Raw genomic sequence first — 14,493 nt, 5'->3', positions numbered from 1 at the left:
CTTTCACAATTCTTAAACAATTCAGCATGAAACTGTATAAAGGTAGTCCTTGACTTACAACCCATCACTTAACCGAAGTTATGGCAGACACCTCCCCCCCACAAAAAAAGCTTACAACCCATCCTTGAATTTACAACTGCCACTCCCCCTGGTCACATGATCACATTTTAAGCACTTGGCAATCAGCTTGCACTTATGACTGGTTGCAGTGTCTCATAGTTAAATGATTATGATTCGCTAACTTTTTTTGCCAGTTTCTAGCAAAAAGCACCCATTTGGAAAATGGATTTGTGATTCACTTAACAACCATGTGATTTGCTTAACCAATGGTAATTCATTTTACAATTGTCATAAAAATGGTCATAAACTCAAATCCAGTCACTTGGTGCCTCAACTTACGATTGCAGTGACTTAATGACTGAAATTCTAGGTTGCACTGTGGTCATAAATCAAGGGTTAACTGTAGGAACAGCCCTTACTTGGCATTTTGCTAGATTCAAAAATATATTATTTTTACTATTTATTGACTTTTGCAAACAGTTCTTGCTCAGCCAGCCTTCCAGCTGATTAGCAGATGTTTTTGGAAGATATTCAGTATATCTCATTTGGTTATTTCCCAAAGTATGCAGTGTACAAACTACTTACATTATGAAATAAGAAATTAGAAGATTCAATTGGCATTGGTAGTTGAATTCCCGAGCAATTACACCCTAGTCTGCAGCATTTTGTTGAAGTTCCCAGATGTCTTTTCTAATGTTTCTCCTACTGTTTTAAAACAAATTATTTACAGGAATGTTTTTTACTTATCTTGGAAGATGAACATCTGTTTCTAAATAATTGATGGCATCCTTATCATAAACTAAGAGTATATTTATGTCACTCTCATGTGACCACCCTATACATTATGGGTGATGTGTGGGTAAATGAATGTTTAGACAGGATTCATGATAAAATATAGGATAATTGCATTGAAAGGGACTCTAGATAAATAAGCTTTCCCCAATGTGATATCCTCTTTTCATAGTGGAATAGTGCATAATAGTGCATGCCAGATTTCTAAGTAAATATATATTTCAATAGTTACATTGGCTGGATGTAACAGACGCCTGGCATATCATTGATGACATTTTCTGCAAAATCTTTGTGGATTTTCATGTCTAACTATTTGGGTGAATGTCTAACTGTCTTGTATGTGTCTTCTTCAGAAGTATTTGTAGAGGAGAAAGAAAATGTAGTTTTGGGATCCATGCACTCTTTGCAGCTTGAAGTGACAGCTCTATTAGAAAAATTCTTGAAAGATTATTTGGCTAAATTTTGTCTCTACCTTTCAAAATCCAGTGAATTAAAAGAAAATTCTCCTGCTTATATATGAACAAGTTCAGGCTTAAATCCCTGTTGGAGATAACCTCCCATCCCAAATGTTCTTATCAATGCTGCCCCAATAGTAAATACTTCTTGAACAAGACAAAGAAAGGTTTTTTATTTTGGCTGGAGCTAGGGCGGTTTTAAAAATAGCAAGAGCAAGTGAAACACTGAGACCTTGAAATACCTTTCTTTGCCTGATACCCTATTCAGCAGTAAGGCTGATGATAGGGTGCTTCTTGCTTCAATTTCAAAAACTTCCCAAATTCAGAATTACCAAGTTGCTTTCAGAGCGTGAAGTTCCACAATTCTGAGCACGGTTTGCTAGAAGAAAAGTTTGGAAGAGGGCTTACCGACCTCATGCCTTGTTTACAGACTTCCCATTGGGGACTAGACGGTCAGTGTAGAAGAAAAGTGTCCCTGCTTCCCATTGAAGACTGATATCAAATTTCTTATGCCCAACTTATTTCTAGGATGTGTTTAAATCTGTCTATTTTTTACAAAAAACGATGGCTTTTAACAATGGTCTTCTATTAAGCCAGCAACTATAAGCAATCATCAAAACATGCGAACGTAATAGAGCCCATCTGACCCAATTTTATTATTATTGTATTGTAGCACTTATTGAATGAACACAGTGGTTGTTAAGTGACCAATTAATTGCTATTGGTTTTGCCAAAAACTGGAAGTGCCAGTTTTTGGCAAAACCATTGTAAAAGTCATGTGATCGTGGGATGCTGCAAATGGCATAAACTGGCCACATTATCAAGTACCCAAAGTTCGGTCAGATGAATATGGAGGGATCCCAACTGTTCCAACTTTGGATCTGGATCATAAATCCCCCTTTTCAGGTAGTCATAACCTTGAATGGTCTCTAAGCAACCGGTCGTAAGTGGAGGACTTCCTGTCATTTATAGTGATAGTCTCTGAACTCTCAGCTTATACTTCCCAGTCCTATTGATTTGCTCATTGTAATTTTGACAGATTGTTCTACAATTTCATTTCTTTAATTGTTTCACAGTTGTTTGATTTCATGATTGCTGATTAAACTCTGTGATTTTAATAGGGCATATTTTATTTCTTTTACTTTTTATAAGGTACCGGATTATTCATTTGACTGGAAGAGTGGGTTAGAGGTACTGCAGAATATAATATCCATAAAAGTCATAATGCCTTAGATGTATCAAGTGCAAAGGGAGATCAATGATAAAAGATTTATACTAGTATTAAAAGTATTATTTTCAACCATTTCTGCATCCCCAGTGTAATGCTCTTATGCAACATACATGTTTGTAAGAAAAGAATTTACAACTTTTCAATTCTCATTTCTTTTTGTTTCAGGTCTTGTTGGTTCCTAAACACTGGTGGCATTATGTTGAGTCCATTGACCCCATCACCGTTAGCATTAATTCTTGGATTGAACTGGTACATTTTTTTTTCTCTCCGTTTCTCAAAATGATTGTAAGATTTGAATCATTTGAATGATTTTAATCATTTTATCTGTTAAAATTGCCAGCTGCAAACCATATGGAATATAACAACCTGCATATTCACAAATAATCCACTGATAGCGTACATTTTATTGGGTTAATTTATAACAAAGATTGATAATAAAAAAGATGTTTTATTGGCAACTTTCCCACAATTTCATGCTAGAGATTTTCTCCATAATGATCTTGGCAATTAAATAAGGAGCTCTTAATATGGAAAGCATGTGTGCTACTATCAAGCTACACTCTCGGCCATGACATCTGTCTACCTTATTGTCAATTAGTATTATGCATATGTAGGTACAATAATTGCAGAGCAGTTATTAGAATAACTTTCTTCCATCTCCCTCCCATTCCTTTTGGTTTCCCTAGCATTGAATCATTGAGGCCCACAAGAGGCCCATCCGTTTATAATCTGTAACATACCACATACATAAATTATGCGACATAATTCAACATCTTGATTGCATAAATTTTAAATCAAAGTGATGTAGGTAGAAATGAGATCTGAAAGGATGATTTGTAGCAGACATAGATACGGTCTCTTCATCCAACTGACATCAAATATGTGGAGAGGAGAGTGGAAAGAGGCATCATTGAAGCTTGATGGGATTAGAAATCCATTCCAGGCTCTGTTTTCTTGTGTAGTTAAAAATCTATACAAATGTATTTCAACAAGTTTGACAGATCTCAGAGCAGTTCTTTTTTTAGCACAGAGCCAATAAATCTACATCCTTTGATCAGGAGACAGATCCTTTGCAGAGGATATGGAGGAGGAAATTTGAAACACCGGTATTAGATAAAGAGGGTGCCTTTATATTTTGTTGAGAAAGTAGATTAGTATGATCTCCTAGTTGTAGATTGGGGCTGAGTTGATATGCTAAGAAATACTGGGTATAATAGGGTGGGAAGGTGATGGTTCTCCAGTGGTGACTAATGATCTCCTAGCAGTTTCAGCCTGCCTGAGCAGTAGGGAGGGATGCTAGGAATTGTGGTATACCAATAACTAGATGGCCAGAACTCCCGCCCGCCCACCCGTACAGGATGCCTAATGCATTATCTCCCCACACCTCTCAATATAGCCCATATATTTAAGAGTAAAAATGTAAGCAGGTTCAATACATTCCAATTTTGCTTGCCGTAACCGCTCTTTCCAAATTAAAAACCTCACAAACAATATAAATTGAGCATGGAGATTGCTTAACTTGAGGAATGCTAGGACTACCCTTTATGGTGACAGCTGATTATATCCTATTATCGCCAGAGATAATAGCATGATGGCAACATTCCTTTCTAGATGTAGGGTTATCCATCTTGGAAAAACAATGCATGACATAGATGTTAAAAAGTAATATCAAGAACATTTCCATTATTCACTCAAGCAGTACTCTGGCTTACGGCAATAAGCAGCTGCTATCATATTGATATGATAAGTGAGTGCCATGCCAGTTTCAACCGCTCTACTGATACAATTAATTATTCTGCTCATGGTTTACAATAAGAGGAGCAGGGTTTAGTTTGCTTCTGACACATTGAGACCACGCCAAAGTTTGCATTCTAAGATAAGTGATGAATATTATTCATGGGCTTCATCAGGCAGAATGAACTTTTCAGAGTTGCAGTACCCTGAAAGCCTGACAATTTTCATATGGCTAAGATAAGCTGCTCTAAATATGCATTATTTCAGATGCTAAAAGGTGAGGCTAAATGTTTCAGGCTTAGGAAGCTGTGTTGTGATAAAGAGACTATATTAAACGCCTGCAAGAGAAAGTTATCCCTGAATGGTACCAATTTTTGTGGAATGTCCATTTACTCTGAATTTACAGCTCTATACCATAATTCTATATATTCCTGACTGTATGACTTACCTTGTGGTCATGAGAAAAACGAGCAGTAAGAAGTAAGTATTTATTCAGCAGCAATAACATTTGAAATAAAATTGTTAATACGTAATGCAATTCTAAATTCTACAAGGGTTTCTTCTGAATCTCCAGAGCTAGGATTATCCAATTTATTAATGAAAAGACTTAAAAGAAAAGCATTGCATCTAACCTCTAATATTGCACTATAGTTCACTTTTTTTGTGCCTATGAGTCATTGTTGACTCTTATTGACTGGCTGATCAAATGCTTATAGTTTTCTTGGCAAGTTTTCAAAAGAAATTTGGAGAGAGAGAGAGAGAGAAGAGGGGAGAGAGAGAGAGAGAGAGAGAGAGAGAGAGAGAGAGAGAGAGAGAGAGAGAAAGAAAGAAAGAAAGAAAGAAAGAAAGAAAGAAAGAAAGAAAGAAAGAAAGAAAGAAAGAAAGAAAGAAAGAAAGAAAGACTTGGTCTCCTGCTTTCTAGTCTTAACCATTACAACAAACTGGCTTTTTGTAGTGCATTATATTGCACTAATATAAGGGAGGTTTGTACTGCTTTAACTTGAGCTACTATCCAGGGATGAGAGGGATTGATATATGATCTGCATAGACTACATTGCCCATACATATCACTTCTGTGTTTACATTGTGTTTATAGTAGGAAAAAAGGTACAAGTACTTCTCTTGAATGTTTCAAGCAATCCTATCCCATGATATAAAGCACAACCTCAGATGTAGGATGCTAAAGTCTGGTTGGAACTTAACCAGAATTTGGCTTACCAGAAAGCTCTGTTAATTTGCAAATTATAACTTTGCATTCTTTCAGGCAAATATGAGTTATCTGATATAAATGTGACACGGCATTATCAGAAACACAAATGGCCTATTAAGTCTGCACAATGATGGCAATAAATGATAGGAGGAAAGGCAGAGAAAATAGAAAGAGAGAAAGGAGGATTTTTATTATTGTTATTTTTTTTTTTTGAAGAGTTTCTGTGGGAAAGTTGCAAGCTACTGATCAAGAGCAAAGGTTGCATCTTGCTATCTCTTTATACATCCCTGTTTTCATATGTAAATTCAAGCAAACAAGCCCCACTTCTTCATTCTGCCTCCAGGATTGTGGGCCACCAGTACCATTTAATGCAGTGATTTTGTCCCTTGTTGCCCCGGGAACTGTCCCTAGCTCCAAGCAATTCCGCTAAACATGAAGGCTTTGCTTTCCAAGGCAGCTCATCTTGATGAAATCCTAAATTAGTCTTTGTATTTCACCACCTAAAGCCACCCAAGAAAGACATGACACCTTGTAGCATGTAAGAATCAATTACGGAATTCTTGTTTCATCTTTAAAACATTGCGTGCTGGTATCCTTCATTAAAGCCAATGCTGTCTTTTTCACCCTTCTGTTGCTGTGTAAGACTGCAATAATATATTAGTGGGCTGGTGATATTGTCAGATGACAGCAGGCTCTGTGGAATTTAAAATAATTTAGTAATAGCTTGCAAGACATTTGTGTTCTCCTAGTAATTTGTGTGTGAAGCAGAGAGTATGTATGTGTTTAAGAGCTTAAATCCTTGAGAGATAGAGTTTGGGACATGCCTTTTTGATCTTCCTAAATTAAGATTCTATATATTAGATGATATCCCTCTGGTATAAATTAAGGTTCATAAGTCTCAATTTAACAAGACACTAACGCAATAGAACAACTGCCAATTAGGAAAAATTATATAATTGTTTGATCAGGCAGCTTTTATGGGCATTTTATGAATTTATGAAATCCCAGATAAAATAACAGGGGATGTTAATTACCTTGTCTGCCTATTTGGGAAATCACAGGTCCTTTTAACATGAGTGCTGTGATTTCTATAATATAAGAAAATATTCTGGAGCTTCTAGAACTGCTAGATAAATTTTCATTCTTCAGAATATTAGAGATCCTTCATAATATGATTATAAAATGAAGCATACCTCTTCTCCACCTCCATACCCTACCAACCTTGGCCCCCTTTAGATGTGTGGACTTCAGCTCCCAGAATTCTTCAACCAACAAGACTGGGGAATTCTGGGTGTTGAAGTCTACACATCTTAAAGGGGCCAAGGTTGAGAAACACTGGTTTGGACCAATGCCAAAGGAATAGTCACAGCTTCAAAATACATTGGACTCAGCATATTTCATTTTCATTTCATTTTCATTTTATTTGATTTCTATACCGCCCTACTCCCGAAGGACTCAGGGCGGTGCACAGCCAAACAATAAAATACATACATACAAAATTTAAAAGTAGAATTAAAATCAAATTAAATAGTTTTGGCCCAGACAAATTAAAACCCCAATCAATATAAAACCAATTTTAAAATTTGAATATATAAAATACTAAAAGATATTAAAAATTAAAAATCTTTTATAAAGAGGGAGAAAATTAAGCCAGGCCCGCCTGGTGAAATAATAAGGTCTTTAGAGCACGGTGGAAGGTGCACAGATCCGGGATCCTCCGTATCTCTGAGGGAAGCTCGTTCCAGATAGTAGGTGCCCCCACAGAGAAGGCTCTCCCCCTGGGGGCCGCCATATCTAAATGTTCCTTCTCTTGCTAACCAAAGTCCTTTCCATATATTCAAAATATTTTCCTTTCTTTTTTTCATAGGATACAGATCATGAAGCCCGCATAGAAGAGGCAATAACTCGAACAATGATATGTGCAATCAAATCTGCAGAAAACCCCAATGACACAGATTCTTGGCTCAACCCCACAGAGGTTTTCCTCTTTAATTTTATCCTCTAAAGTTTTTGTGATTTTTTGCCTGAATGATATCATTGTAAGGTTGGCGATCCCTGCCTCAGTTGTATGCAACAATGATTATTACAATCCAGAGTGATTAAGCATGAATATCTATGGCTGTTCCATTTGATCTTAGATTTGGTACTAAGTCAGAAATGTGATATTGGTGCAGACTAAGAACCATATCCTTCTCTGAGATACAGATTTGCTATTATCTCTTTTTGTACATGATACTCAACCAGTGGATTTAGTAATCTGGGCAACAGTAAATGTTCTGGAGTTATTAGATTTTTTGGGGGGTAATGTAATAAATATTGATACATTGCATGATTTTAGTTCAGCAATGTTTCTATAACCCAATTTAAAAATTATTAACATTCTGCTTTTTAGAAAGCTTAAAGTATTGAAAATAAAAACAGTAAACATTTATCAATATTAATTGCCACTTAGGATGTCACAGTTACAAACATAACTCTGTTATGTTTAACTTTTAAACTGTTATTATGTAACGTTTCATCCAAAATTATATAGAAGAACCACTGCAATTCACAAGAAAATATTAGTTATTTGATAATAAGATTCAACCATTAGCTCCTCTTCCAATGGGAAATGTAGTTTTTATGTTTGGAGATACACTTTAATAAGTTCATATATTATTATGATGGTGCAGTATTTTGTGGGAAAGGAGCACTTGGCCAGGGAGAGCTTCGAACCACACACCATTCCCTTCTTATGGACAACTCCATAAGAAAATCAAACATGAACATGGAGTTGGTGTTTAGGTATCTCCCTCTTTTCCATTGGTGTGGTTTGCTGTGGGTATGTATTTCCTTGGGTGCTGCTGTCATCACATCTCAGTTAATGGGGATGGAAATACTTTTGGGAAGTGCCCAACATATTCTTTAGTGCTCCCCCAGCTGCCTGTAATAGTTGAGTAAAAGGATTTATGCCTCAACCATAGCTTTTAGCTCTTCCTTTTAGGGGGAAGAATAATGTACAATAACTCACTTTCACTTCCTGAGGTTTAAAAGGGAAAGGGGCTCCAGAGTTATGTAGTGCCTTCAGGTGTCTGCCTAAAAGCATAGGAATTTCTGGAAGTCTTTGACTACTACATTTCAGTTGGTTCCAAGTGCTTTTGCAGGCTGGTTATTTTCTGTGTTGTTTAATTTGGGGGTCTATGAAGATCAATTTTTTAAACTGCTTTGTTTTCTGAACCACTTTGAGTTCATAATTTTAAAAAAGTGGAGATATAAGTGTTATATAAGATATAATTCCTCATGTGCCCAATCACACTTGGCCAATAAAGAATTCTATTCTATTCTATTCTATTCTATTCTATTCTATTCTATTCTATTCTATTCTATTCTATTCTATTCTATTCTATTCTATTCTATTCTATTCTATTCTATTCTTCAAAATAAAGGTGTATGTTCAGCTGAACTCAGCTGGCAGATTGGATTCTCATGACTCCAGATATGCTTGATGGAAAAAAGTTCACCTCATGACATGAGATGTAGCACAAAATATTTTAAATGAAAGTCATACTGTGTGAATTTAAATATAGTACTTCTTGTAGGACAAGAGACAGATTTAGAGAGCATCCAGTCATATATTTTCAGAAATAGAGGTTAACCATTTTTTTTTGTTGTTGTTGTTCCAATGTTTTTGAGTCTAGCACTGAGAATTTATTTCAGGCTGCTTGAGACTTGCTCTAAAAGGTATCTTTAAAATTTTAATGAAAAAACTTTAAAGTTAACTTTTAAGACCTTATGGTCTTAACATCTAACCCCATGATGGCGAACCTATGGCACACGTGCCACAGGTGGCACGTGGAGCCATATCTGTCGGCACATGAGCGCATGTTCAACTCCAGCATGCATGCATGTGCTGGCCAGCTGATTTTCGGGCCTTCTGGGCCCACTGGAAATTGACAAACGGGCTGTTTCCGGCCTCCAGGGGAGTGGGGAAAGCCTCTGGAGCCTGGGGAGGGTGAAAAACAGGCCTTTTGGTCCCACTGGAAGTCAGGAAATGGACCGTTTCTGGCTTCTGAAGGGCCTTCAGGGGCTGGGGAAGGCCTTTTTTGCCCTCCCCAGGCTCCAAGGAAGCCTACCGGGCCCACCATGCCATCACGTGGCAAAAGTGGGAGACCGCAGGGGAGTCGTGCCCACATGCATGAGGGGCAGGGCACAATGAATTATGGGTGTGGGCATGTGCACGCACAACCCTCCCGCGCGACCCCCGCTTTTGGCATGGTACAGCAAAAAGATTAGCCACCCCAATCTAGCCCATTGGTTTTAATTAAAGATTTTTTTTCCCAATCCCTCATATTTTTTTCTCCATCCCACTCCAATGAAGTGTTTAGAACAACTCAAAAGCTGATACTGTATTTTCTAATATTTTGAATGATCCCGATAGAAACACTGCTTAACTGTGAAGTTTACAAAAATGCAAGTATGCTTTTTTCACCTAAAAGAAATAATAGAAAGGCTGTTAAGCCACTACAGCTTTTCAGATTCAAGGATGGTGAGGTAAAAGAGTTAAAGCTAAGAAAAAAGCAGAGATAAATAAAAAATATCTATATATCCATGTGTATTTGTATTTCCATGTGCATATATTTAAATACTCATAAGACAAAGAACAAAGCAAATTAAAATAATGAGAATAGCTTCTGACAGGGAACTGGGAATTCTGACGGGGAATAAGAGCCTTGGTGGCACAGCAGATTAAAGTGCTGTTAAGTAGCACCAGCTGCCTGCAATTACTGCAAGTTCAAATCTCACCAGGCTCAAGATTAACTCAGCCTTCCATCCTTTCGAGGTAGGTAAAATGAGGACCCGGTTTGTGGGGGCAATAAGCTGACTTTGTATAAAAAAGAACACCGCTTGGGGGGGGGCGAAAGCCCTACTAAGCAGGTATATACAAAAAGTATGAAGGCTATTGCTTAAAGCATTGTAAGCCGCCCTGAGTCTCCAGAGAAGGGCGGCATATAAATCGAACCAATAAATAAATAAATAAACTGCTTCTAGAAATTCTTAACCGTCATGTAGATATTAGCTTGAATTCTATTTTCTTTCTCTTTTTTGCCAGGTTGAGGTAACCTCCCATAACACCAATCTTGAGTATTTAAACAAAGCCGTGTCTTCCTATTTAGAACATCAAAAGACAAGTGCAATTAAGCACCAGTTCCCTCAAATGCACAGTACTGATGGAATTCTTCAAGAGTCATGCAAGAGGAGGAAAGTACAGATCAATACAGAATCTGAGTGCATAAAATCTAAACCCCTTGACTCTAGCAGAACAGTAATTGAAACAGAAAAGCTGACAACAATTCCCTTTGGACAGAGCCTTTTTCAGGTTTTACCACAGTCCCAGGAAACTTATCCAACTGGAGTAGCTAAATGTGACAATAAAGACCTTGTCAGTGAAAGTGATAGACATTTTGGAAAATTACATCCTGCTGGGAAGACATCTGGGATGACAACTGATTCTGGAACCCTCGTGGAGGATCTAGAATGCATGACCACCTTCCCACAAACTCTCATTTCTACTAATGATTTGTTAGATTGTGCACTGAACCCACAAGTCGTGCGTTTAATAGCTCGTCTTTTATTGGAGAAAGTGAATGTTTCGAATATATTGAAATAATTTTTTTTAAAAAGCAATGACAAAATGTACTCTGGAAGGTCCTGAACTTAGGACAACTAGCAAATAAGAATTGAAAGGCATTTTAAAAAGTACAAATGTAGACTTCCAAATAATATAATGGTTAAGCCTGTGAAAGGTAATATGAGGCAGATAATACAGTAGGGCCATAATAGTATTGTACACAGTAGCAGTAATCATAATAAATACTTCATGTAAAGGTTTATAGGCTTTCATAATACTGTATCATTTTAGGAACTTTTGAATAGATCTGTCAGGTTAATGGCATTATTATTCCGACATGTTAGACATGGCTCCTGAATCAGAGAGAGATTAGTTCATCTAATCCAAAGGTGATATTGAAAAAGTATTTCCAATCAGAAGTTCATGTTCTTACAGAATTAACTCAAAAGAAGTGGGGGACAATTACGTCTACTTTTCAGGGAGTAAGTATTTTTCCCCTAGCCATCTAATTCCTACATGGCAAATGAACTCTAGTCTCCCCAGATCTGTGCTATCATTTATTATTATTATTATTATTATTATTATTATTATTATTATTATTATTATTATTTATTGAATTTGTATACCGCCCTACTCCCGAAGGACTCAGGGCGGTGAACAGCCAAATAAAATTCATATGGTTTAATGGTTAAAAAACTATTAAAATACAATTAAATAATTGGCCCGGAAACGAAATTTAAAACACCCCAAATTCATAAGACAAATTTAAAATTTAAAAATTTTAAAAGTTATTAAAAACGTTTAAAAGAGAGGTTAGGCCAGGCCGGCCTGCTGAAAAAGAAATGTTTTGATGGCACGGCAGAAAGCGCGCAGGTCCAGGATCCTCCGTATCTCCGGTGGGAGCTCGTTCCAGATGGCGGGTGCCCCCACAGAGAAGGCTCTCCCCCTGGGGGCCGCCAGTCGACATTGTTTGGCCGACAGCACCCTGAGGAGCCCCTCTCTATGGGAGCGTACTGGTCGGTGAGAGGCTACTGGTGGCAGAAGGCGGTCTCGTAGATACCCCGGTCCTAAGCCATGGAGCGCTCTAAAGGTGGTAACCAAAACCATGAAGCGCACCCGGAAGACCACCGGGAGCCAGTGCAGCTCGTGCAGGAGGGGGGGTCACATGTGAGCGCCCCGTCGCTCCCATAACCACCTGCGCGGCCGCATTCTGGACCAGCTGGAGCCTCCGTGTGCTCCTCAAGGGGAGCCCCATGTAGAGAGCATTGCAGTAGTCCAGGCGGAAAGTAACGAGGGCATGAGTGACCGTATTTAACGAGTCCTGATCCAGAAAGGCGAACCTGATAAAACGCCTTTAATCTTTGCCATATACAGTATATCATCTATTATTTTCCATCTAGTCCATGAAGAAGGAATGAACCTGGATGGGCAAACATTAGTTACAAAGTAGCAAATGCAAGGATGTGTTGTTAGAGCAAGGTTCTTGATTACTGTGTTATGGTTTTCCATATGACTTCCCCATGGGGGATGACTGTATAGGGATTAAATTCCCTATACAAAGCTGTCCTTTCTTAAAGATCGATACCCCAACCTTTTTCAATTCAGTGCCATCCAGATATGTTGTACTAGAAAATCCAGCATCCCCTTTTGTAAGACAGGCTGCAGTAATATGCTGTGTGCTACATCTTCTGTACCCATAAAAATAACTTCATCATACCATTGTGTAATTTACTGATTATTTTCTTTCTGCTGAAACTCTTGTTGTTGGACTACAGCTTCACACAAGCTGTAGAAAGCATAACAGATTTCTATCTTGCCTTTTAAAACAACAGCTGATAATAATCATAAAATAATATAATAATAAAACAATAGTAATTTAAGACATGAAATAAAGGACCAATAAAATGCAAAGCAAAAAAACGAAAGTAAAACATCAACCTAATCCCTAAAATCTACCCCTAAACTCAGCAACGCTTTAATAGGAGGCACATACGCACAAAATGTATTATCTAGTCTAATATTTTGCTTCACTACTAGAATCTGCTTGGCTGGTATCTTTGCAAAACAACTTCCAATTAGTAAATGCACAAAGCACCTAAGATACAAACACAAGCTTAGGTTTCCCATCTATATACTCCAAGACTTCCCCTTTGGGTTACTGTCTTGAGCTTTGAAAATCTGAAAATTCTTTCCAAATCTGTGGATTAAACCCATTGATTTGTGACTACCATACATTGCTGGAGAAGGGAAGTGAAAATCAATAGGCAGAAGAGATCAAGACGTATTTTCATTGCCTGTTGCCTACAGCAAAGATTTGTTCCCAAACCACATTGATTGTCCTCAAATATGAATATTGATGCCCACTGAGTTGTTACAAGCTGGATGTAGTCCTTTCTTTGCAGTGCTTAAGGCTTCGGCACTGATCCTGTTAATTGTTCAGAAAAGTCATTCAGAGCAGCCGCTTATATTATCCAATATATAATTAGACTTCCAAATCAATTTATCATGGTTTTAATTTATTGGAATACCTGGAAACATATCCCAAGAAAGAATCCCATTCATGTAGTCAAAAAAGATTTTAGCTCCACTTCGTTCCACTTTTAAAGAAATGATGCTTTGCTTGGTGCTAAATTTGAACTAAGTTCCCAACTTAAAATAAACTCTGACAATCTTAACAAGCCAGATTTCACCAATGGATCGTGAAATTGTCTTCTAAGGCTAACCCAGCATTTTTTTTTTTTCAAACCATGGACTATTAATGGCCTCAGAAATTTGCTGCAAAAGCTAAATGCCTACTGTGCTCTTAATTTTTTAAACATCAATAAAACCAAATCTAAAATGTCAAATATATGAAATAAATGGTGAGCCTATTGAACAAGTGAGTTCTTTTGCCTATGAAGGAGTGTTTTTTACCAGCACTGGGTCATGGTTAAATTGTTTGAAAAGAAAGCCAGCAAGGGCCTGAGGTAAATTCTAAATATTATACAAATGATTTAACTACAGTTACCCAGCTACCTTATACCACTATAATGAAAGTATTTGGGATAAAATTAATCCCAATGCTGACCTACTGTATGGTTCAGAATTGTGAGGCCTTAATAAAGCTATCCCAACAAGTTCAGACCATTTTTTAAAGATGCATACTGGGGACTGACAAGACACATTTGCCACTGCGGTCAGAGCAGAAATAGGTATCCATTCCTTACCTAGTCATTTAATAATTCAATTTTGTATATACCGCCAGAGGATCTGTTCAATAGACCCCAACAGACCTCCCAAAATATGCTTAACAGATAAGTATGACCCAACTCTTGGGTCAGCTAACTTTCTAAAGTAATTTCACAACATGGATTTTCTACCCAGCATCTACTATCAAGGGCCTCCCAGGCATGGGAAATGTTTA

At 37.4% G+C, this 14,493-nt stretch overlaps 1 protein-coding gene across 2 annotated transcripts in view; it reads left to right on the top strand.

The window, feature by feature from the left end:
- Window positions 1-11,350, top strand: part of HSPBAP1 (HSPB1 associated protein 1) — a 69,875-nt gene extending 58,525 nt beyond the window's left edge. For both annotated transcript variants that reach the window (XM_060687912.2, XM_034422740.3), the window contains 3 exons: window positions 2,704-2,787; window positions 7,350-7,460; window positions 10,572-11,350. In XM_060687912.2, the coding sequence (XP_060543895.2) occupies window positions 2,704-2,787; window positions 7,350-7,460; window positions 10,572-11,129 (753 nt within the window). In that variant the 3' untranslated portion in view covers window positions 11,130-11,350. The remainder of the gene's footprint in view (window positions 1-2,703; window positions 2,788-7,349; window positions 7,461-10,571) is intronic.
- The last annotated feature ends 3,143 nt before the right edge of the window (window positions 11,351-14,493 follow it).

This window comes from Pantherophis guttatus, chromosome 1 (assembly GCF_059756535.1).
Source record: "Pantherophis guttatus breed Tessera chromosome 1, ASM5975653v1, whole genome shotgun sequence".
NCBI lineage: Eukaryota > Metazoa > Chordata > Lepidosauria > Squamata > Colubridae > Pantherophis > Pantherophis guttatus.
The sequence above is the reverse complement of the archived record's forward strand: the minus strand, read 5'-3'. Positions and strand labels throughout refer to the sequence as shown.